General features: G+C 33.9%; 6 protein-coding genes and 1 long non-coding RNA gene across 8 annotated transcripts; 3 read left to right on the top strand and 4 right to left on the bottom strand.

Annotated features, from left to right (window-relative positions):
- Window positions 826-4,182, bottom strand: LOC107608599 (pentatricopeptide repeat-containing protein At1g12620-like). Its single transcript, XM_016310348.2, has 2 exons — window positions 2,437-4,182; window positions 826-1,225 (listed from the first exon to the last, which is right to left on the bottom strand). The coding sequence occupies exon 1, from the start codon at window positions 4,090-4,092 to the stop codon at window positions 2,440-2,442; it is 1,653 nt and encodes a 550-aa protein (XP_016165834.1). The 5' UTR covers window positions 4,093-4,182; the 3' UTR covers window positions 826-1,225; window positions 2,437-2,439.
- LOC110264769 lies at window positions 1,167-2,179 on the top strand. Its single transcript, XR_002350945.1, has 2 exons — window positions 1,167-1,252; window positions 1,726-2,179. It is a non-coding gene; the product is annotated as an uncharacterized LOC110264769 (long non-coding RNA).
- On the top strand, window positions 8,629-16,672 carry LOC107608602 (glucan endo-1,3-beta-glucosidase 4). Its single transcript, XM_016310353.2, has 4 exons — window positions 8,629-9,117; window positions 9,222-9,485; window positions 9,953-10,017; window positions 16,211-16,672. The coding sequence occupies exons 1-3, from the start codon at window positions 9,051-9,053 to the stop codon at window positions 9,985-9,987; spliced, it is 366 nt and encodes a 121-aa protein (XP_016165839.1). The 5' UTR covers window positions 8,629-9,050; the 3' UTR covers window positions 9,988-10,017; window positions 16,211-16,672.
- On the bottom strand, window positions 9,188-12,755 carry LOC107608600 (pentatricopeptide repeat-containing protein At1g12620-like). 2 transcript variants are annotated; one of them, XM_016310350.2, is made up of 3 exons: window positions 12,609-12,755; window positions 10,663-12,333; window positions 9,188-9,458 (listed from the first exon to the last, which is right to left on the bottom strand). In XM_016310350.2, exon 2 carries the CDS (start codon window positions 12,312-12,314, stop codon window positions 10,665-10,667), a length of 1,650 nt encoding a protein of 549 aa, XP_016165836.1. In that variant the 5' UTR covers window positions 12,315-12,333; window positions 12,609-12,755; the 3' UTR covers window positions 9,188-9,458; window positions 10,663-10,664. The 2 variants fall into 2 exon arrangements, with proteins under 2 accessions (XP_016165836.1, XP_020962489.1); XM_021106830.1 differs by lacking the exon at window positions 12,609-12,755 and having other exon boundaries at window positions 9,188-9,508; window positions 10,663-12,512.
- LOC107609701 (glucan endo-1,3-beta-glucosidase 4-like) lies at window positions 14,787-15,693 on the top strand. Its single transcript, XM_021106708.1, has 2 exons — window positions 14,787-15,318; window positions 15,428-15,693. The coding sequence occupies exons 1-2, from the start codon at window positions 15,252-15,254 to the stop codon at window positions 15,691-15,693; spliced, it is 333 nt and encodes a 110-aa protein (XP_020962367.1). The 5' UTR covers window positions 14,787-15,251.
- Window positions 16,865-17,248, bottom strand: LOC107606411 (pentatricopeptide repeat-containing protein At1g62930, chloroplastic-like). The gene has a single exon (XM_016308476.1). It carries the CDS (start codon window positions 17,246-17,248, stop codon window positions 16,865-16,867), a length of 384 nt encoding a protein of 127 aa, XP_016163962.1.
- Window positions 17,166-19,329, bottom strand: LOC107609700 (pentatricopeptide repeat-containing protein At2g01390). The gene is made up of 3 exons (XM_021106831.1): window positions 18,468-19,329; window positions 17,870-18,297; window positions 17,166-17,734 (listed from the first exon to the last, which is right to left on the bottom strand). Exons 1-3 carry the CDS (start codon window positions 19,201-19,203, stop codon window positions 17,306-17,308), a joined length of 1,593 nt encoding a protein of 530 aa, XP_020962490.1. The 5' UTR covers window positions 19,204-19,329; the 3' UTR covers window positions 17,166-17,305.

Genomic DNA, 24,669 nt, shown 5'->3' with positions numbered 1-24,669 from the left:
CCGGCCCTAGACCCGATAAAATCACACCAAATTAGCCCCTAAAGTGTTCGGGACCGGGTCGGGTCTTCGGGCCGGACCGGGCCATGCTCACCCCTAGTTGCCGCGTCTCCCTCCTTATCCACTGCTCTATCTTCTAGCTCGCCGTTATGTCCCATCACTACGTCATTTCGAAAGAAGTTATCATCTTGTCGTTTAGACTTTCACTACGTCATTTCGAAAGAAGTTACCATCTTGTCGTTTAGACTTTTTGTATAAAATCTTACTGTATTGTATAGGATGAATACTTGCGGCTCTATTCATATGGAAATTGATAATTAATTAGAAAGATCAGATAAATGGAGAATGGGTCCCTCGCGGGAAATGGGACCTGTGGGAAATGGGGATGGAGACTAATATTCCCCACGACGGAGAACGGAGATAGGGACACGGAGCAAATCTGGGGACGAAAATGGGAGCAGAGAGGCATTCCCTGCTGACAACCTAGGTCACCTGTGTAAGCAGCAAAATTTGTCACTGATAATTTGACCACATGATCCTTTTCATGTAATTTTTCATCACATTTTCACACCCTTATGGTGGAGCCCACATAAAATCTGATCCTGCTTGATGCAGAGTGTCCACTTGCAATGGAATATGAATATTCCTTCTTAGTGTGTGTTTGGATTACAGTTTGTAAACGGAAGTTTACATAAAATTGATTTTGCAAACTTGATTTTGATAAAAAGTAAGTTTGTGTTAAAGTGATTTATGTTTGGTAATTTTTGTATTAAAATTGATTATAGTAAAATAAATGTTATTTGGCTTGCTTCTATCTCCTCCAAAATGGAAACATTAATGGCCAAGTTAATGGTTCTGATTCTTTTCCTATCCATGATTGCACCAAAAAGGGGTAATCATATACATAAGTGTTCATGTGTTGTTAAAATATCCAGAAATGTTTGTGTATAAATGTTCCTTTTCTTTACCTAAATTGCACTGTATTATGATCACATGATGCAATGTTTGCTGAATATGAGCAACTGTGCATAGCCGATCCGCAAAGAAGCGATGATGAGTTGCAGGCGGCGCTGAATTGGGCTTGTGGAAGTGGAGATGCAGATTGTAGCAAAATCCAAGTGAACCAACCATGCTATTATCAAAACACTTTGAAAGACCATGCTTCCTATGCCTTCAACAGCTACTTTCAGAAGTTCAAGCAGAGGTGGTTCTTGTTTCTTCCGAGGTTCTGCCATTACAACAGAAGCAGATCCTAGTAAGTTCTAAATTAAACTGATTCTAGATAACATATACATTATACAATATTATAATAATGCTTTTTAAGTAGAACATATGCATGTTCACATTGGCACAGAGTGCAAAAGCAGATCTAGAAGAATAGAAGGCCATGTGACATTGTAAAAAGTTTAGGAATATTAAAATTGACTAAATGCTTAGTTATATATAACATGTATGCCATCAAAAGGAGGAAAAGGCCAAGTAACTTGGCAAACAAGTCAAGGAATCAATCCAAGCTAGTAACTGTTACTCCCTCCATTGTTAATTAAAGTGGTATATTAAAATAACCGATGAATCACGAGACAATTTGTCTCTAGATATATCAGTTTTTTCATGTACCAGTACCACTTTGTTCAAATAAACTACTATTTCAGAACAAGGTATAACGAGTCCTTCTATTGAGAAATTTGTGTAGACGATAACACAATAATATATATCCTTTGATTGCAGGTCATGGTTCTTGCCACTTTGACTTCATTCCCTAATTGGAACTGTCACTGAAGACTCAAAAATAGCTGCAGCAGAATCTACAGCTTAGATTTTATTTTTTCCTTTCTTTTTATTGAGGCTGTGTAATCCCCATCAAGCATTGTGCTCTTGCCTCTATTTTTAATTAATTGAGTTTAATCTCAGTCTAAGACTGAGAAAGTTATTAAATCTTATGCAGATTAGTGTCCAATCTCAAAGAGCTTAATGATATGCTGCAAAATAACATTTGAGATTTCATAGCCAGTATGCTGCTGCATGGGAGTTTACTTTAAATATGGGGGAAATGAAAAGATTGAAAAACAATAAGAGTGCAGGGAAGCTTCACAACTAACAAGGATTCCCTTTGAATGATGAAAATCAGAACCATTTCAGCTTAGGAATAAATTAACATCAATGCACATATATAATTACAAAAACAAAAAAGGAAACAATGATAGATCCGACAAGCCACATATAACAGCCATCTAGTCACTGAAAATGCCGTAAAACAAGCAACGGCAAAGAAAACACTTAGGTGTGGGTAAAGCAGAATAAAGAATCACAATCATGTGAATATTTAAAAGCATTAATATGGAATGGAAACATGATCGGGAAGATGATAACAAAACACAAGTTAAAAAGAAAGAGATACAAACGGAATTTATGATGTCTAACAAGAAGAATCTCACTTACTTTTTATCCTTGCAATAGGCCTCTAGATATCATTTCACGAAGAAGTTTCTCCGCGTTATCATTTTCACCTTTTTCAAACAGAGCACCAATGATTATTTCATAAGTCACAGCATTTGGTAAGCAACCATTGTCTTCCATTTTCGACAATAAAGCCAATGCTTCATGAAGCAGGCCCTCTTTGCAAAGCCCATTGATCATAATGGTGTATGTCTTCACATCTGGACGATAGCCTTTAATGGAAAGATCTTGAAATATCTCTTTTGCATTTTTAAGTCTTCCACTTTTGCACAGCCCATCTATAAGTATGTTGTATGTATATATATTTGGATCAATGCCACTCTCTTTCATTTGATTGAATAACATAAGTGCCTTGTCATGTTGTTTGATATTGAACAAACCATCCAGCAAGGAACTGTAAGTGAATATATCAGCATGTTGACCTCTATCATGCATCTTTTCAAGAAGCTCCACAGCACAAAGGATTCTCCTTGATTTTCCCAAGCCATCGATTAGAGTATTGTAAGTAAACATGTCGGGAACCAAGTTCTTGCAACGCATCTCTTCAAGGAGATTCAAGGCATCATTGACCATTTTACTTTTGCACAAGCCATTAATCATGATATTGTAACTATAAACATTAGGAGACACACTACTTTGGGCCATTGTGTTGAATATATATTTTGCCTTATTTACCTGATTAACCAAACAATGCCCATCCATTAAGCTGCTATAAGTAACCACATCTGGTTTCACACCATGTTTTGTCATCACAGCCAATACGTTCTTAGCATCTTTGATCTTTCCTTCCTTGCATAACCCATCGATCAAAGTATTATAGGTCTGAACATTTGGAGTAATGTTTTTGAGCATCATATGATTTAATATATGAATGGCTTCCTTAAGTTGACCCGCAAGGCACAATCCATAAATCAGAGTTGTGTAAGTGATAACATTGGGAGAAATTCCCATAGCAAGCATTTCAGAGTGTAAATGTAAAGCGTCACTTACAAGTGTATCCTTGCAGAGGCTATCAATAATTGCGCTGTACATGACAACATCAGGAACAATCCCATACTGTGGGATCTTTCTCAACACTTGAATAGCAACTGATGTGTGTCCGCTCTTACAGAGTCCATTAATCAAGGTCCCATAGGTGACTTGATTAAAGTGAAATCCATGAGCCCGCAATCTGTCATGGAAGTGGAGCGCTTTTTCAACATTACCACAGAGACAGAGACCTTTCAGGATTGTTGTCAACGTTATGGTATCAGACTGAAAACCCATCCTGAAAATCTTGGCCAATACAGAGAAAGCAAGCGTCATACGATCCATGCCGCAACAACAATTGATTAAGATGGTCAAAGTAAATAAGTCGGGAGCGATTCCCCTGGCTTGCAATTGCTGAAAAAGGGAAACGGCGGCGTGGAAATGCTTCATCTTGGCAAGGGATCCCAAAATCTTGTTAAATTGGATGATGGGAGGAGTACGACGCATATAGAGCATGCGAGTGAAGGAATCAACAGCATCGTCAACTTCAGCAAGGGATGGAGGCTCAGAATGAAAGTGAAGGCTTGTCCAAGAAGGAGGGAGAGTGGAGAGTGGAACAAAATTAGGGATTTGACGAACAGAAACCATAAACCTTGTTGCATACAACATTGTTGATTCCTTCTGAATTCTGAATAAGAGAAATTTGCTACTACTTTTACATGTCTAGATTTTTATTCGTATATTTTGAGGGTAGTAGTTTTTGTAAACTTGCTCGTTCTTTTGTTAAAAATAGACTCGCGCATTGCGGTACATTAATTATAGTATATAATAAATATTAAAAATGGTTATGTTTTATAGAATTATATAAAATATGTATAAATTGAAGTTAAATTTAAAAAGTGTTTTATTTAAATTAATTTGTAGTATAAAGATTTAGATGTTAAAAATGTATTAAGTGACATTTTAATTTGATGGTTTGATTTTTCTATTTATTTTAATTGATGGACTTAGTCTCTTAATGTGGATGTAATTTTTTAATGACATCAACATTCAAAAAATTATGTAAAATTTTTTTTGAATAAATTATTTTTAATAAGAATAATTAAAATAGTATAAAGTGAAATTATCTGTTAATATTTTTCTTTGACTTAGAAAATGTCTTAAGTGATAACAATTTAAAATAGTGTTAGAGAATGTTCAAAACTGAATCTTTAATTTCCTTCACAACCGTTGTAAGTAAAAAGTTTACTTTCATTGTACCTTTAATTAGTTTATACAAATCATTTGCATCTTTTATTTTCAAATTTTTTATAGTATAGACTTTTTTTTCTTGTAACAAATGTTTGAATTTGTTAATCATATTTTTCTTCACAATTACATGAAGAGGTATTCCCATGCAGTGTTAGTAAATCATAGTTAATAATTAATTAAAAAAATTGATTACATTAATTTTTTTTAAAGTTATTAAAAAAACAATAAATAGCATATTGAAAGAAATATAATTTTAACGATATTAAAATACAATTATATATAAAGTATTATAAAATAATATAAAAATTATATAAAACAAAAATAATTGAAGTATTTTTTTTGTAAATTCAATTTAAAAATACAATAAATATGTTTGTTTTTGTATCTTTTCATCTAATATAATCATTTCTAAGAAAAAAAAGCTCCTTTTTGTTTGTGGGTGTTAATGTTTTTCCTAGACTAATCATGCGAACTTTGATAAATTGTCTGTTTGTTTAGTTATGTTGTCCAAAGAATAATGCTCTATTGAGTAAGTTTGAGATGTTGTGTAGTTCGAAAATAAATTTTTTGTGGTAAATTTGATGATAGTTGAAAGAATAGTGATAAGAGATCTATATAAGTAGTTTAGATAGTATGGAATTTGAATATTTGTAACGTAAAATTTATTATGATTAATAATATTATTATGACATTTATAATATAGATGTTTATTACATTTAATGAGTTATTTATAGAAATTAAAAAATTAATTATTGGGGTTATAAAAATTTATTGTATTATTTATAACGATAAGATATAATAATTATAAGAATTTTGTACCCTAATTTACATATATTTCTATTACTTGTATATTTTATTTTATTTGTTTTGCTGATTTGGAAATAATAGTTTATTTGAAAAAGATTGAGTAGTTAATTCTAAAGTTTTGCTAAATAAACGATATTGTTGACATGACATTAGTACGATAAGAAAGAAGTCTTAAAAATAATGTGGGTAAATTTATCCATTTACTTGTATATATTAAGAATAGATAAATAGATAGATAGATAGATTGAAAGATGTTCCCAAAATCAAAATATTGAGCTTTAGTCATGAGCACTATACCTCACAATCTCACATCACTTGTAGTACATGTAGAACTTGAACAATACTAGCTAACGCGATGTTGTATGAATACTATAACAAGAAATGAGTAGGTTCAAAACCTTCATGTTTCTTGGATTATTTATAGATGTCACAAAATGTGCAGGCCATGTTGCACAATTAAAGCAGAATTTATCTAACAGTTGCAGAAATACCTTTTCTTTCGCAATTTCAGCAGCTTCTTCCTTGGTGACCACATTTCTTGGTGATTTACTTTTGGCAGCAATATCAACCTGCTTTTGGAGTGTGTCCAGTAGAAAGCAATCATTACCATGCCGAGCTATCAAGGACACCGAAACAGGACACTTTTGGTAAATTCCTAATGGTATTGTGACATGAAAAGACAATCAGCAGAATGTGGATGAGAAAATAATCACAAGGGTGTGTATTTTTGCAATGCTACTCACAATCCACCCAAAGTAGCTTTTATTTAGCCACCAGTGGGATGAAATGATTATGTTGCTGTTAAGCCCATAACCATAACTCTTAAAGCACCAAACACAACCATGCAAAATCCCAGCAGAAGCAAATCACTTTGCTCTCTGATTCAACACATTCAATTGTGAGAATATTAAGTTTGTTTAAATTTCTCTCCCTCATTTGTGACTTGTGAGGATAGTGTGTATTATAATGTATTTGGGATTTGGGTTTGAGTGAAGTGTTGCTATTTACCACTTTGTATCTCAATTGGAAATTTGACTCGGCTAGTGTGGTTGTCCAAATTGTCTCTCTTTTTAAGTGTCACCTATCTTCTATCCTCTTCATATTTCATTGCAAAATTCATTGTTGTTGCCTTTGTTGGTGGACGTACACCATTTGTTTTTAGACTGGAGAGCTCTTTCAAAGTAGGAACACTAGAACCTAAATAGTCCGCCAGAGAACGCAAGAAAATAACTAAGCAGGAGGAATGTCCGTTATGGAAGAAGGTAGTTTGTTCCCGTAATAATTTGAATCCAGTTGTGCCTTTGTCCACCCAAGAATTACCTGTGCGGGGGGTCTGTGGAGGGATATTTGTCAGTTACAATTCACAAATCAAATACTAAGGCAGAAGATGATCAATGGGTTATCTATGGAGGTCGGAGACGGACGAGCTACTCGCTTCTGGGAGGATGTCTGGCTCCTTGGAGGTTTATTGAAAGATCGTTTTCCTAAACTCTACTCTGTTTCAAACCAAATAGAATCAGTGATAGGAGATTGTGGATTTTGGGATAGTTTAGAGTGGATATGGAACTTCCAGTGGAGACGACAACTGTTCCAATGGGAGTTGGATCTAGTGAACCAGCTACTTGATACGTTAAGGCTGGTTAGACTTGCATATGACAGACAGGATAGAGTTGTGTGAAAATATGATAAACAAGATGTTTTTTTAACTAACTCATTTATGCAGGTAATACAGGCGGAAATGGCCCCGAAGGATATCACAAGCTATAGCTTTACTAGTACTATCTGGAAAGGACTTGTTCCACCAAGAGTGGAGGTGTTTGTTTGGTTTGCCTTGACTGGCAGAATCAGTACGGATGAGAGACTGAGTCGGCTTGGGGTTATTAACCAACAAGATACTTTATGTGTATTATGTAATAACTGTGTTGAGTCTGGTCACCACTTGTTTATAGGCTGTAGTTTCTCTTGGCAGGTTTGGTGTTCATAGTTATCATATGTTGGTAGAACATGGTCTTGTTCGGGTACGTTGAAGGAGCATTTCCTAAGTTGGATTGAGAATTCAGATAGAAAGGCGGAATGTAAGGTTTGGATGGTGAGCTTTTGCGCGATTATTTGGAATTTGTGGTTGGAAAGGAATAGAAGACTGTTTAAGAATAAAAGAAAAGGAGTGGAGGAGATTATCAACATGTTCTCTCTGAGTTACACGGAGTGGCTAGGTGCGAACCCCTTTAGTTGTTGATGGCAATGCCGGAGATGACATGGGGATATAATTTACTGCTTGATTGCTGTTTTGCTTTTTATTTTATTCCGTGTTGACTACGCTCCACTTCATGTGTTGAGCTCTACTTTCAAAAAAAAAATAACTAAGTAATATTCATTTACAAAAGAAAAGAATAATTAAAAAATACAGAAAGAAAAAGGACATGTTAACAATGACCTCAAGATGAAAAATATTGGAGTAATAGAACATACTTCCAAAGAGCTTCTCAGCAGACATTTAGTTGCTGAAAACAATCATCAGCTACGGATTGCGTTGAAATATATATGGTACTTGCATAAGTATATGCCCAAAATATTAGGATCCCTTGCAAACCAGCCTGCAAAAGCCATTTCATTGTTAAAGTTAAAAAGAACTTCAACAATATGCATTTGATGACATAATATTAGCTTCCACAGAAAAATCATGATAAAGGAACTCTGTGCCATTTGGGATAACGCTATCATCACTGATCTTTTAGACTGAAGAAGTATACTAGTCAATAAAACAAATCACTTATTGTTTGTTTAACAACCTAACCGAAAAAAGATCTCATGTAAATTTATTAAAAAAAAAACTACAAAAAGGGAATAAATAAAAAAATATTTGGCAACCGGATGGATGTTGCTCCCAAAATAACTATGGTCTCTCAGGAAAAGTAATAAAGAAAAAAAAACTAGTTGTACAACAAATTAACAACTCCATTATTTGCTCATGATCTCATTGTTGCTCGTTTACACAGCTACTATTTTTCTACATTGTATTAGGACATGTAACATCTACAAAATTACTTTTATATTAATAAATCCATATTAGGAAGAGCTAAGAATATAATAACGCTTTCTTTGCATGTTGATGAAGCACATGGCTATAGCATGTTTGGGAATATATTATTTGAGGGAAACAATAAGAACTTAATTTTACAAAAATTGTTTCTAGAAGTTTGATTCTTAGCTTAACATCTTTTAATTATTTTTGTGGCAAATCATTTCTAAATCTGAATGTGACCTGTGTAAGCAGCATAATTTGTCACTGATAATTTGATCACATGATCCTTTTCATGTAATTTTTCATCACATTTTCACACCCTTATGGTGGGGCCCACATAAAATCTGATCCTGCTTGGTGCAGAGTGTCCACTTGAAATGGAATATGAACATTCCTTCTTAGCCGTTAGAAGCACACAACACATGCCCATAACTTCCATTTCCAATTAACTTCACTATAAAATATATATGCAACTAAATTTCTAGTTTCTTGGCTATCCTATTCACTATTCAGAATTCTTATCAGCTAGGCCTGTGTCTCCTCCAAAATGGAAACATTAATGGCCAAGTTAATGGTTCTGATTCTTTTCCTATCCATGATTGCAACAAAAAGGGGTAAATACATAAGTGCTCATGAGTTGTTAAAATATCCACCAATGTTTGTATATAAATGTTCATTTTTTCGCCTAATTGCATTATATTATGATCACATGATGCAGTGTTTGCTGAATATGAGCAATGGTGCATAGGCAGCATAGCTGATCCGCAAAGCAGCGACGATGAGTTGCAGGCAGCGCTGAACTGGGCTTGTGGAAGTGGAGGTGCAGATTGTAGCAAAATCCAAGTGAACCAACCATGCTATTATCCAAACACTTTGAAAGACCATGCTTCCTATGCCTTCAACAGCTACTTTCAGAAGTTCAAGCACAGAGGTGGTTCTTGTTTCTTCAGAGGTGCTGCCATTACAACAGAAGCAGATCCTAGTAAGTTCTAAATTAAACTGATTCTAGACAAAATATACATTATAAAATATTATAATAATGCTTATTAAGTAGAACATATGCATGTTCAGATTGGCACAGAGTGCAAAAGCAGATCTAGAAGAATAGAAGGCCATGTGACATTGTAAAAAGTTTAGGAATATTAAAATTGACTAAATGCTTAGTTATATATAACATGTATGCCATCAAAAGGAGGAAAAGGCAAATTAACTTGGCAAACAAGTCAAGGAATCAATCCAAGCTATTAACTGTTACTCCCTCCATTGTTAATTAAAGTGGTATATTAAAATAACCGATGAATCATGAGACAATTTGTCTCTAGATATATCAGTTTTTTCATGTACCATTTTGTTCAAATAAACTACTATTTCAGAACAAAGTATAATGAGTCCTTCTATTGAGAAATTTGTGTAGATGATAACACAATAATATATATCCTTTGATTGCAGGTCATGGTTCTTGCCACTTTGACTTCATTCCCTAATTGGAACTGTCACTGAAGACTCAAAAATAGGTGCAGTAGAATCTACAGCTTAGATTTTATTTTTTCCTTTCTTTTTATTGAGGCTGTGTAATCCCAACAAGCATTGTGCTCTTGCCTCTATTTTTAATTTATTGAGTTTAATCTCAGTCTAAGACTGAGAAAGTTATTAAATCTTATGCAGATTAGTGTCTAATCTCAAAGAGCTTAATGATATGCTGCAAAATAACATTTGAGATTTCATAGCCAGTATGCTGCTGCATGGGAGTTTACTTTAAATATGGGGGAAATGAAAAGATTGAAAGACAATAAGAGTGCAAGGAAGCTTCACAATAACAAGGATTCCCTTTGAATGATGAAAATCAGAACCATTTCAGCTTAGGAATAAATTAACATCAATGCACATATATAATTACAAAAACACAAAAGCAAACAATGATAGATCCGACAAGCCACATATAACAGCCATCTAGTCACCGAAAATGCCGTAAAACAAGCAACGGCAAAGAAAACACTTAGGTGCGGGTAAATCAGAATAAAGAATCACAATCATGTGAATATTTAGAAGCATTAATATGAAATGGAAAGATGATCGGAAAGATGGTAACAAAACACAAGTTAAAAAGAAAGAGATACAAACGGCATTTTGTGATGTCTAACAAGAAGAATCTCACTTACTTTTATCCTTGCAATAGGCTTCTAGATATCATTTCACGAAGAAGTTTCTCCCCGTTATCATTTTCACCTTTTTCAAACAGAGCACGAATGATTATTTCATAAGTCACAGCATTCGGTAAGCAACCATTGTCTTCCATTTTCGACAAGAGAGCCAATGCTTCACGAAGCAGGCCCTCTTTGCAAAGCCCATTGATCATAATGGTGTATGTCTTCACATCTGGACGATAGCCTTTAATGGAAAGATCTTGAAATATCTCTTTTGCATTTTCAAGTCTTCCACTTTTGCACAAGCCATCTATAAGTATGTTGTATGTATATATATTTGGATCAATGCCACTCTCTTTCATTTGATTGAATAACATAAGTGCCTTGTCATGTTTCATACTGAACAAAGCATCCAGCAAGGAATTGTAAGTGAATATATCAGCATGTTGACCTCTATCATGCATCTTTTCAAGAAGCTCCACAGCACAAAGGATTCTCCCTGATTTTCCCAAGCCATCAATTAGAGTATTGTAAGTAAACATGTCGGGAACCAAGTTCTTGCAACGCATCTCTTCAAGGAGATTCAATGCATCATTGACCATTTTACTTTTGCACAAGCCATTAATCATGATATTGTAACTACAAACATCAGGAGACACACTACTTAGGGCCATTGTGTCGAATACATATTTTGCCTTGTTTACTTGATTAACCAAACAATGCCCATCCATTAAGCTGTTATAAGTAACCACATTTGGTTTCACACCATGTTTTGTCATCACAGCCAACACGTTCTTAGCATCTTTGATCTTTCCTTCCTTGCATAGCCCATCGATCAAAATACTATAGGTCCGAACACCTGGAGTAATGTTTTTGAGCATCATATGATTTAGTACATGAATGGCTTCCTTAAATTGACCCACAAGGCACAATCCATAAATCAGAGTAGTGTAAGTGATAACATCGGGAGAAATTCCCATAGCAAGCATTTCAGAGTATAAAAGAAAAGCCTCACTTACAAGTGTATCCTTACAGAGGCTATCAATAATTGCGCTGTACATGACAACATTAGGAACAATCCCATACTGTGGGATCTTTTTCAACACTTGAATAGCAGCTGCTGTGTGTCCGGTCTTACAGAGTCCATTAACCAAGGTCCCATAGGTGACTTGATCAAACTGAAATCCATGAGCCCGCACTATGTCATGGAAGTGCAGTGCTTTTTCAACATTACCACAGAGACAGAGGCCTTTCAGGATTGTTGTGAACGTTATGGTATTAGACTGAAAACCCATCCTGAAAATCTTGGCCAATACAGAGAAAGCAAGCGTCATACGACCCATGCCGCAACAACAATTGATTAAGATGTTCAAAGTAAATAAGTTGGGAGCGATTCCCCTGGCTTGCAATTGCTGAAAAAGGGAAACGGCGGCGTGGAAATGCTTCGTCTTGGCAAGGGATCCCAAAATCCTGTTAAACTGGAAGATGGGAGGAGTACGACGCATAGAGAGCATGCGAGTAAAGGAATCAACAGCATCGTCAACTTCAGCAAGGGATGGAGGCTCAGAATGAAAGTGAAGGCTTGTCCAGGAAGGAGGGAGAGTGGAGAGTGGAACAAAATTAGGGATTTGACGAACAGAAACCCTAAACCTTGTTGCATACAACATTGTTGATTCCTTCTGAATTCTGAATAAGAGAAATTTGGTACTTCGTTATGATGTCTAGATTTTTATTCGTTTATTTTGAGGGTATTATACTTTTAATAAGCTTGCTCACTAGCATAAATCAATACCTCATTAGTCATTACAACCCTACTATGGTCCATTTTCGTTTGTTTATTTCAAGTTTCAAGTTAATTTTCAAATATATCAATTCAAATGATTTTTAAATAGCATGAAATTTAATAGAGATGTCTATAAGATCAAAATTGTAAGATAAAAATTAGGAATTTGAGATCTTACCACAAGGTAGTAAGATACCTTAAGACACCAATCCAGCAGAAGCAAATCATTTTGCTCTCTGATTCAACACATTCAATTATGAGAATATTAAGTTTGTTTAAGTTTCTCTTCCTCATTTGTGACTTATGAGGATAGTGTGTATTATATTGTATTTGGGATTTGGGTTTGAGTGAAGTGTTGCTATTTAAATACACCATTTGATTTTAGACTGGAGAGCTCTTTCAAAGTAGGAACACTAGAACCTAAATAGACCGTCTAGAGAACACAAGAAAATAACCAAGTAATATTCATTTACAAAAGAAAAGAGCAATTAAAAATAAGAAAGAAAAAGGACATGTTAACAATGACCTCAAGATGACATAATGTAAATTTAGCACATAGCAACACAACATACTTCCAAAAAGCTTCTCAGCAGAGATTTAGTTGCTGAAAACAATCATCAGCTATAATAAATATATATGGTACTTGCATAAGTAAATGGCCAAAATATTAGGATCGCTTGCAAACCAACAAAAGCCATTTCATTGTTGAAGTTAAAAAGAACTTCAACAATATGCATTTTATGACATAATATTAGCTTCCACGGAAAAATCATGCCATTTGGGATAACGGTAGGGGTGTTATCGGTTCGGTTTGGTTCGGTTTTAGACCAAAAACCAATCGAACCGATCTGTTCGGTTTTCACATAATACTAATCAATTAGTTTGTTGTTTGCGCAACAACCGAATCGAACCGAACCGAACCGAATCAAAAGCAGTTTGATTCGGTCGGTTTTTTCGGTTTTTTAAATCCTAACTAATAGAAAATTAATCTTAGTAAAATGATGTTCAAAACAATCAATAAACTGAAACAATATTATATTACATTTAAATTCAACACAATTTCAACTCATTCCAACAACTAAACATAAAACAAACACATTTGTTAAGTCTAAAATTTCCATTTCAATGTATTACTAAACCACTTATGCGGTTCGGTTCGGTTTCTGTCGAGCCAATCGAAAACCGAACCGAATCGATCGGTTTATTTCGGAAAAAACCGATTTTTTTCGGTTTTTATTCGGTTGTTGTAATTTCGGTTCAGTTTTGCGGTAAATTTAGGTTTGGTTCGGTAACTTACACCCCTAGATAACGGTATCATCACTGATCTTTTAGACTGAAGAAGTATACTAGTCAATAAAACAAATCACAAATCAAATCATGCATACCAATAATGTAGAGGCTTTTTGAAACAGGTATGCTTCCAACATGAGAGACTGCCCCATATATTTTGGTTATTGATGATGTATATATATACTTGTAGTTTGGTTGATCTGGTTATGTTGTAAAGTGGCCCTGTTTATTTATTCTCAGATAACTTATTGTTTGTTCAACAACCTAAGCGAAAAAAACTCATGTAAATTTATAAAAAAGAAAAAAAAAACACTACAAAAAAGGAATAAATAGAAAAATGTTCGGCAACCGGATGGGTGTTGCTCCCAAAATAACTATGGTCTCTCAGGAAAAGTAATAAAGAAAAGAAGACTAGTTGTAGAACAAGTTAACAACTCCATTTATTTGCTCATGATCTCATTGTTGCTCGTTTACAGTTATTATTTTCTACAAACATTGTCGTTTCGAGGGTTACTTGAAACGTGGATTTGGGCCTGAACATGAGGTTCAAGTCCCTTTGAGAGGCAGTGTCCTACTTGTCGGTGACGAGGTGCTGCATGTCCGAATTCCTCGTGAAAAGGTGGGGGTGATACCTGCAAGAGACTCCGATACTTAAGTTAGCAAGATTAACGTATTTATAGTAGAGTTTGATGACCGCCTTTGTTGGAGTAGTTCCATCTTTTTTGATGGATTAGCGTTCCTTTTATCCTGAAAATTTGTTGGGATCCACCTTCTAGATGAGGTAGAGGTAGAGGTAGTAGAAGAGATTTTTCCAATCAGTTATTTGTTAAATCAACTAATCAAGTAAGGCTGGACTCTTATTGATGTCCAACCTCTTTAAAAAGGTCGGGTTTATAATAAGGTCCACCTTTTCTGGTGAACCTTTTGCTGTTTTTTAGACCTGGCCCGTTGGACCAGAATATGAATAATTGTTTTAGAACATGTAACATTTACAAAATTGCTTTTAATATTAGTAAATCCTTGTTGAGTTGGAAGAGCATTGACATTAGGAAGAGCTAAGAATATAATAACGCTTTCTTTGCCTATTGATGAAGCACATGGCTATAGCATGTTTGGGAATATATTATTTTAGGGAAACAATAAGCACTTAATTTTACAAAAATTGTTTCTAGAAGTTTGATTCTTAGCTTAACATCTTTTAATTATTTTTGTGGCAAATTATTTCTAAATCTGAATGTGACCTGTGTAAGCAGCATAATTTGTCACTGATAATTTGACCACATGATCCTTTTCATGTAATTTTTCATCACATTTTCACACCCTGATGGTGAGGCCCACATAAAATCTGATCCTGCTTGGTGCAGAGTGTCCACTTGAAATGGAATATGAACATTCCTTCTTAGCCGTTAGAAGCACACAACACATGACCATAACTTCCATTTTCCATTAACTTCATTATATAATATATATGCAACTAAATTTCTAGTTTCTTGGCTATCCTATTCACTATTCAGGGTTCTTCTCCTCCAAAATGGAAACATTAATGGCCAAGTTAATGGTTCTGATTCTTTTCCTATCCATGATTGCACCAAAAAGGGGTAATCATATACATAAGTGTTCATGTGTTGTTAAAACATCCACCAATATTTGTGTACAAATGTTCATTTTTTTTACCTAATTGCATTATATTATGATCACATGATGCAGTGTTTGCTGAATATGAGCAATGGTGCATAGCTGATCCGCAAAGCAGCGACGATGAGTTGCAGGCAGCGCTGAATTGGGCTTGTGGAAGTGGAGGTGCAGATTGTAGCAAAATCCAAGTGAACCAACCATGCTATTATCCAAACACTTTGAAAGACCATGCTTCCTATGCCTTCAACAGCTATTTTCAGAAGTTCAAGCACAGAGGTGGTTCTTGTTTCTTCAGAGGTGCTGCCATTACAACAGAAGCAGATCCTAGAAAGTTCTAAATTAAACTGATTCTAGATAACATATACATTATACAATATTATAATAATGCTTTTTAAGTAGAACATATGCATGTTCACATTGGCACAGAGTGCAAAAGCAGATCTAGAAGAATAGAAGGCCATGTGACATTGTAAAAAGTTTAGGAATATTAAAATTGACTAAATGCTTAGTTATATATAACATGTATGCCATCAAAAGGAGGAAAAGGCAAATTAACTTGGCAAACAAGTCAAGGAATCAATCCAAGCTAGTAACTGTTACTCCCTCCATTGTTAATTAAAATGGTATATTAAAATAACTGATGAATCACGAGACAATTTGTCTCTGGATATATTGGTTTTTTCATGTACCACTTTGTTCGAATAAACTACTATTTCAGAACAAAGTATAACGAGTCCTTCTATTGAGAAATTTGTGTAGATGATAAATATATATCGTTTGATTGCAGGTCATGGTTCTTGCCACTTTGACTTCATTCCCTAAATATTGGAACTGTCACTGAAGACTCAAAAATAGCTGCAGCAGAATCTACAGCTTAGATTTTATTTTTTCCTTTCTTTTTATTGAGGCTGTGTAAATTGTAATCCCCATCAAGCATTGTGCTCTTGACTCTATTCTTAATTAATTGAGTTTAATCTCAGTCTAAGACTGAGAAAGTTATTAAATCTTATGCAGATTAGTGTCCAATATCAAAGAGCTAAATGATATGCTGCAAAATCATTTGAGATTTCATAGCCAGTATGCTGCTGCATGGGAATTTACTTTAAATATGGGGGAAATGAAAAGATTGAAAGACAATAAGTGTGCAGGGAAGCTTCACAACTAACAAGGATTCCCTTTGAATGATGAAAATCAGAACCATTTCAGCTTAGGAATAAATTAACATCAATGCACATGTATAATTACAAAAACAAAAAAGGAAACAATGATAGATCCGACAAGCCACATATAACAGCCATCTAGTCACCGAAAATGCCCTAAAACAAGCAACGGCAAAGAAAACACTTAGGTGCGGGTAAATCAGAATAAAGAATCACAATCATGTGAATATTTAAAAGCATTAATATTAAATGGAAAGATGATCGGGAAGATGGTAACAAAACACAAGTTAAAAAGAAAGAGATACAAACGACATTTTGTGATGTCTGGCAAGAAGAATCTCACTTACTTTTATCCTTGCAATAGGCCTCTAGATATCATTTCACGAAGAAGTTTCTCCGCGTTATCATTTTCACCTTTTTCAAACAGAGCACCAATGATTATTTCATAAGTCACAGCATCCGGTAAGCAACCATTGTCTTCCATTTTCGACAAGAAAGCCAATGCTTCATGAAGCAGGCCCTCTTTGCAAAGCCCATTGATCATAATGGTGTATGTCTTCACATCTGGACGATAGCCTTTAATGGAAAGATCTTCAAATATCTCTTTTGCATTTTTAAGTCTTCCACTTTTGCACAAGCCATCTATAATTATGCTGTATGTATGTATATTTGGATCAATGCCACTCTCTTTCATTTGATTGAATAACATAAGTGCCTTGTCATGTTGTTTCATACTGAACAAAGCATCCAGCAAGGAATTGTAAGTGAATATATCGGAAGGTTGGCATCTCTAATGAACTAGATCCACAGCAAACAGAAGGTTGCATATCTTTTCCTCTATGCAAACCCTTTCCTCAGAACCAGCATTAGTATGAAGGCACTTCTTCTTAGCTTTTCTATAAAATTCTGCTTCAGAATTTCTACCGTTTCTTTCCAAACCAGCAACCAGTACATTGTAAGTTCCTAAAGCAGTCAGAAACCCTTTTGCGCACATACTTTTGTGTATATCAAGTGCCTTGTTAACTCTTCTAGAGGCGAAATAAGCGCTAATTAAAGCAGTATAGGTAGCAGTGCACTTATGGTTATCAGGTAACAAGTTGAAAATCGTCACAGCATAAGCAGGCTTCTTAGCGCAACCAAGCCTATAGATCAAAATTGAAGCCAGGTAGATTCCAAGAGAATGACCGGCTCTAGACATTTCCTCAACGGTTTCGACTAGCTGCGAAAACATATTTGATCTGATCAACAAGCCTATCAAGGAAAGATATCCTTGTCTCTCCATGTATATGCCCATTTTTACGCTATACGTGAATGCTAACAAAGCACCTTCAGGTCTGGAATGGGAACAATTTACCTCTATAATGGATGAGATACCCTTATGATCTAAAGGTATTTTCTTATCCATCATTCCAGCAAGTAAATGATCAATAGCAACCAGATTTCTCTTTCTCAAGAGAACAAATAGAAGCTCTTTATCTACATCAACTGTGAAACAGTCATTATCCTTTCTAATGGTGCCAGAATCAATATAAAATTGAGGATTGACTTGCCTTATGAGCGCATCACTTTCCCCAGCAACTTTAAAAGCTTTCAATGCTTCGACAAAAACAGGGTAACGAAGAACAAGGCGGTTTTCTTTCATATACCGCAGGATATGGGTCATGAACATAATCCCTCCAATTTTAGCACACCTCTCAATCAAAATATTGCATGCAGCTTTGTCAGGTTGCACCCCAGCCTCCTGCATCTTTTCAAATATTTCAAGGGCATCTTTGCATTTTCCTAAAATACAAACACACAAAAAAATAATAACCATTACTGACAAAACAGAAGGCAATAACAAATTTCTGAGAGCAATTGAATTGAACTAAGCAAAAGAGAAACGCTCTGAACTTTGAATACCCTCTTAGGCAACATAACAAACACATGGAAGGCAAGAAAGAAACACTAACCAGAGCCAACAAGGTACTCCATTAGAATGGTATAAGTGTAGCAATTAGGAGCACAACCAGATTCAATCATCTCCTTGTAAACACAAGTAGCCTCCTTAACCCTACCATGATCAAATAGAATCTTGATATAAGCAGTGTAAGAAACAACAGTAGGGTAACAACAATCCTTCGACTTCATCTCCTTCCACAACTCCATGGCTGCATCAATGTCCCCAGAATTCGAAAGCCAATGCATCATGCAAGTGTAGGTAATAGAATCAATGTTAACATCATTGTCTTGCATTTGCTTGAAAACGTGCTTCATGGAAGAGATTCTACCAGCTTCTCCAAAGATATCAATCATGGTGGTGTAAGTGTACTGATCATGCTTGAAGCCTGTGAGTTTGGAAGCCCAGTTGAAGAACAACCATGCTTTCTCCATTGGAGGGTGGGATTTTAGGACTTGGTTTACAGTGTAAGAGTCCCATGGCAATGGAAGGTTCTCGAGCTCTTTCTGAGCTGAATCCCAAGTTGAATACTTTAGAGTCTTGTATATGTTTCCAATGACGTTTCTCATGTACTCTTTGGGATCACAGTGAGAATCTTCTTCCTTCTTGTTCGTGTTCTTGTTCTTCTTCTTCTCCTTCTTGTTTTGTTGAAGCTGGTGAAGAGAGTGCATATAAATATAATTTGCGGAAGGAGCGAACTTTCTGATGAGAAATCCATGGAGATTCCATGTTCTGAGCATTGATAGCATCTCCGGTGGATGAGGAACAGACCAACGACGGCAGCTCTTCCGGCGGTGCTCACATCCACGCCTAGCAAGACAAAGGAAGCCAGGCAGAGGGTGGCCCAGTGGGCTTCGAAAATATTCACTATATTTGGGCCTGAGAAGTTGTTTTATGAAAAGATGAAAATTAAAAATTGCTAAATAATTTAATATATTTGATTAAATTTTTATTTAATAATTTTTAATTATTATTTTTATACAAAGACAACTTTTATGTGAATAGTGATCTGAATTTGAATTTGAATTCCATTTTTTTACATGACTTAACCCCTTTTTTTAACCTCAAAAGGTAGTAATTATAAGCTTGATACAACGTTAGCATTCTTGTTTTGATTTTCTTACTTGACTTCCATTGGTTTCTCCAATAGTTTAGGAAGGAATTAAAGTTGAGAAGGCTTTGCAAGCTATAAGTTGAGTCAACTAGTACATAATTTCGTTGGCCAAGTATTCTACATACTCACTGTTTATAATTTAGAAATTACAACTAACTGAATATTTCCATCAAAGTCAAACCAATTGACTAATGAACCCAACATTCTGATTAAGACATCATATACAACCAAAAGTCTACATTAATTGAGGAGTTATTCTATTTCTAACCACATATATTGTCTCTTGATTGAGGAATTATTAATTCTAGTCTAGAACCTCAGGAGAACAAAGAAAAATTATATATTTTTTGAATTTTTTCATATTCTTTTTTTTTTTTTGTTCACGGTATCCCCAAGCCCGACAAGTTAAGGACTAATCTGTTGCGGATCAGAACTCCATTTAAGGGTCTGTCACTGACTAATGAGTTGCTGCATGTATAAGGTGGGATTCGAATCTCCAACACTTGCTTAAGCGGACGAGTGAGCTGACCACTCGACAAACCCAAGTTGGTTAATTTTTTCATATTCTATATATGGAATATAATATAAGATTATTATTATTATTTCATCTTTGAAAATAACTCTACCCACATTTGTAAGAGATCATAATTTCTTTTAGGTCAAGCGTATACCTTTGAACATTGATGAGCATAAAATATGGGACATAGACTATAAACACAGCTTGGCTTACAAGTTAAAATAATTTTGTATTATTACGTTTAAGAAGAGAGTTAACTGTTGGCCCAAATAAGTGAATAACTATAAAATTGGTAATGAAATAGTATCATATTCTAAATTTATTCTTTTCCGTAGAAAATGGTTATTATCAACCAAAGTTTTAAGCATATATACATGGTTCCAATTTTGAAAAAAATAATAATGAAGCATAGCATTACATAGCTAATGTATGTGTAAACAATATGTCACATGCAAAAACTATATATATAATATATCCCCCAAAAAGCTTGTTTGATCACAATTTTTTATCTTATTATGGAGCAGGTCGTGTTCAGCACCGACTTCTTGGGATGAAGGCTGGTACTGGGGGAGAGCCAACCCTTTGGGTTGGGCTTCTTTGCTTGGATCCTGGGCCCTATTTATTGGGCCAGGGTATGAATAGAAATATTGTAATTATTTTTTATAAAAAAAATATTAATTTAGACCGATTTAAGATATAATTTATCGATTTTTTGGCCAAATCAATTTATCTGATCTAATTTTAATAAAAATAACATAATTTAATAAATTATATATATTAAATTTTAATTATTTAAAAATACCTTTAAAAAAAGAAACGTCTTTCTCTAAGTTACTCCAAAATAAAAAACTATAGACATCAATTAGACAAATACGGATTGGCATGATATGTATGGAAATTGAAAAAAGGCAAACAATGTTATCCTTAAATCAGATATGAAACCTGAAGAGATGTAAACTCATTGTCACAGTTCCCAATTTGCATATTACCGCGTTATCAACAAATGAATACATACCCTAAAATGTTGAGCAAAGAATTTGTTCCAAAAACAAACAAAATTAAAGATGGGGCACATGTGCTAAGAGGGTCCCATATGTTACCCTAAATGCATGGCAGCACAACATGATGAAACCCTTCATTTTACAAAGTCTGAAACTTTGGTAATTGATAGGAATAAGGACAAATTCTTGTTCTCGCAGATTAAAAAGACACAACATTGTGCTATCTATCTTACCCTAAAGCCCTAACATGGGCGGTGTGGTGACATGAAAAATTTGGATACAAAAGTCAAACTTGTCATCATGGCTTTTTTTGGTTTTGTAATATGCTCTTCAGCTCCTAGGACTTGGTAACATATGTTAGAATAGATGCAATTGAACCATGCATAACCATGAAATATACAAAGGAAATTTTTTCAATTGTACCAATACACAATATATAAGAGTAAACACTCAACTCGGTCCCTGTCCATATTAAATTAGGACAACGCGATCTCTTACAAAAAAAGTAACACACGTCAGTCCTTGTTTATGTATAAAATAACTCATCGCGCTCCCTCCCATGTATTCCCGTCCATGGACAGGGACCGGCGTGGGTTACTTTTTTGGTGAGGGATCGCGTTGTCCTAATTTAAAATGGACAGGGACCGGGTTGGATGTTTACTAAAAAAATATTAAAATTAGTAGTGTCAAAAAATATTACAAATTTTTTATTTTTTATTAAGATATAATTAGTTAAAAATATGACACTTATATATGTTGAATATATTTTAAATATAATACTGCTCGATATTCATCCGATATACTAAATCAGTAAAAGTGTTCGCATGTCATAATTGATATAACATGGAAAAAAATATGTATTAAAATATTGAATCATTTGTTATATTGACACATTGTGTAATAAATACAAATAATGCAACATAAGTGTTAAAGATATAAAAGATAAGAGAAGATTGACGGAAAAGAATGACACATAAGTAAAAAAATTGATAATACACAATAAAATTAGTGAATATTACCTTGGTCATAAGATGTTTCACGTTGGCTATGTGAAAAGATGTTGGTAAAAAGAATTGGTAAAATATCTATTATACCCTTAGTAATGAACTAGTTATATTCGAAATTTCCTATTAACTTCTTTATTTTTTCACTGGCGAACAGCCACGAAGCAAAGTTAGGTTCTATACTTTCCAAAGAAAACAAAATCTGATATAAGAGAATAATAAATTTGTCAATAATAAAAAAATTAATTTTTTCATAACAAAAAAAGTATTTTTTTATGAATATTAAACTTATTTTGATATGGTGATTAATTTTTTGTGTTAAGTTAATATAATTGTATAAAATAAGTTCTATATCTACATTATTAAAATCTTTTAACTTTTTGAATTTATTGAAAAATTAATATGTTTAGGTTAATTTTTTCTAATATATTAATTTTAATAAATTGAATAAGAATTAATTTAAAAATGAAAAAATATCATGGCTTAATTTTTTTCTATAAAAAAAAATTTGGATATTTTTGTTGAAAATTGACCTTTTATTGAAAAAATTTGGATATTGCTGTAAGTGGAACAGGGCTAATATATAAGGTGGATCATAAGTCATAACTAAAACACAAAATAAGTGTTGAACACTATATGTGTGTCATGCTTGGACGAATCTTTGACGATGTTGTAGTAACATCCCTTGCGTATCCAATTATCAAATATCAATATTAGACAAAACACCACTTTTATTTCTATACTTACTAAAAATAATTTCTAAAATATCAACTGTAGTAAAATTTTAAAAATTAGTCAACTAGTCTTTATATAATTTTTTTTATAATATTAAATTTTTTTTTAGTAAACACCCAATCCGGTCCCTGTCCATTTTAAATTAGGACAACGCGATTCCTCACAAAAAAGTAACCCACACCGGTCCCTGTCCATGGACGGGAATACATGAGAGGGGGCGCGATGAGTTATTTTATGCATAGATAGGGATCGGCGTGGGTTACTTTTTTTGTGAGGGATCGTGTTGTCCTAATTTGATATGGACAGAGACCAGGTTAAGTGTTTACTCAATATATATATATATATATATATGAATAATCACATTTAAATATATATGGTAGACAAATTTATTTTCTTTCCTTCAAAGATATTTGATATTATTTCTTAGTAAACCTATCTACTAATTAAGAAACAGAATGATGATAAATCTAATATTCTTGTATGTACTTATAAATGGGTAAGTCTGCATAAATATGATTTGTTTATTTTCTGGAATATAATAATGTTGGAAATTGAGGAGAGACAAAGGTGTATGAGGGAAGGCCTACATATTCACTCTATAAGGCATGCAATTTGGTTTACAAAGAGTTTGCAGTCTTTGCACCCAAAAGTACTACAATAGCTAGAAGGCATGCAAGGAGGGACAACCTTTTTGGCTTTTGCTACTCTTCAATCAAGAATATTAGAACTCCTCTAATCTTGATTATTATGCAATTAGGTTAATCATTAAGCTAAGGTTACAAATATATAGGGAATTGAACTTCATAAAGGGTTAATCAATATTATAATAAGTAAAGCACTAGCTAGGTCATTCTTTTGGAAATTATGCCTTTTTTCCAATTTTATATAGCTTAAAAAAATTAATCTCCCATCAATACAATAAATTCATGGTAGAAACTTAGGTGCAATCGACTTTACGTGAAGTTGATACCTGAAAGTCGTTAGATAATTTGACTGATTTGACTAAATTTTCATCTAACAACTCTTAGGTATCAACTTCACGTGAAGTCAACTTCATCTGAGTTTTCACCTAAATTCATAAATTAGCTTCCAGCTTATAAATTAGCACAACAACTCAAGTGATAGAAGAAATTAATTAACCTAGTTAATTAAAATTGAAGATTGGATTAGTCAATTTATAGAGAAGTGCTACGTGGAGAAATTTAATGAATTTGGAGGGTGAATGGTGTAACAAATAGGTGACGTGCCTAATGAAAAAGAAGTAAAGAACTCAACTATGTCCATTGAATTGAATCATTTGGTCGGTTTCTCATCAACTTAATTTGTCTCTTCCTTTAGCACGGTTCAATAGTTATGAAAGGACATATATCCCCTCATAATTCAGATCTCTCTATTTGTGCATATAGAATCTCTCATCATCTTTGCTTTCTATGCTTAGAGTGGTACATCCTTTTATTTTACTAATAAAAGCAATTACAAAAAAAGTTTAATTACTCTACTAGTTTCTATAGTTTTGCAAAATTTTCAATTAGGTCTCTATACTTTTTTTCTTTTAATTGAGTTCTTGCACTAATTTTTTTTTTAATTGGGTATCTACACTTTTTTTTCCTTTTATTTAGGTCTCTGTACCAATTTTATTTTTTTAATTGGGTCTCTATAAAATTAAGCTAATTATTACTAAGAGGGACTTAATTGAAAAAAAAACTTTGGTGCAGGGACCCAATTAAAAAGAAAAAAAGTATAGGGACCTAATTGAAAATTTCACGAAATTATAAGGGCTAATAGAGTAATTAAACCTTACAAAAATTATTAATTTAAAAAAAAATTAATTTCTTAATTAAAAA

The sequence above is a fragment of the Arachis ipaensis genome, chromosome B07 (genome assembly GCF_000816755.2).
Source record: "Arachis ipaensis cultivar K30076 chromosome B07, Araip1.1, whole genome shotgun sequence".
NCBI lineage: Eukaryota > Viridiplantae > Streptophyta > Magnoliopsida > Fabales > Fabaceae > Arachis > Arachis ipaensis.
This window is presented reverse-complemented; position numbering and strand designations above follow the sequence as displayed.

Excerpts from the sequence above, each read along its gene's own strand:
- LOC107608602 (XM_016310353.2), top strand. The coding sequence starts at position 9,051 with ATGGAAACATTAATGGCCAAGTTAATGGTTCTGATTCTTTTCCTATCC. Across the intron at positions 9,118-9,221 it reads CATGATTGCAACAAAAAGGG|TGTTTGCTGAATATGAGCAA; the intron begins GTAAATACATAA and ends CACATGATGCAG. Across the intron at positions 9,486-9,952 it reads TACAACAGAAGCAGATCCTA|GTCATGGTTCTTGCCACTTT; the intron begins GTAAGTTCTAAA and ends CTTTGATTGCAG.
- LOC107606411 (XM_016308476.1), bottom strand. The coding sequence starts at position 17,248 with ATGAAACAACATGACAAGGCACTTATGTTATTCAATCAAATGAAAGAG.
- LOC107609701 (XM_021106708.1), top strand. The coding sequence starts at position 15,252 with ATGGAAACATTAATGGCCAAGTTAATGGTTCTGATTCTTTTCCTATCC. Across the intron at positions 15,319-15,427 it reads CATGATTGCACCAAAAAGGG|TGTTTGCTGAATATGAGCAA; the intron begins GTAATCATATAC and ends CACATGATGCAG.
- LOC107609700 (XM_021106831.1), bottom strand. The coding sequence starts at position 19,203 with ATGCTATCAATGCTCAGAACATGGAATCTCCATGGATTTCTCATCAGA. Across the intron at positions 18,298-18,467 it reads GGAGTACCTTGTTGGCTCTG|GAAAATGCAAAGATGCCCTT; the intron begins GTTAGTGTTTCT and ends TTTGTATTTTAG. Across the intron at positions 17,735-17,869 it reads GTATCTCATCCATTATAGAG|CTAGTCGAAACCGTTGAGGA; the intron begins GTAAATTGTTCC and ends ATGTTTTCGCAG.
- LOC107608599 (XM_016310348.2), bottom strand. The coding sequence starts at position 4,092 with ATGTTGTATGCAACAAGGTTTATGGTTTCTGTTCGTCAAATCCCTAAT.
- LOC107608600 (XM_016310350.2), bottom strand. The coding sequence starts at position 12,314 with ATGTTGTATGCAACAAGGTTTAGGGTTTCTGTTCGTCAAATCCCTAAT.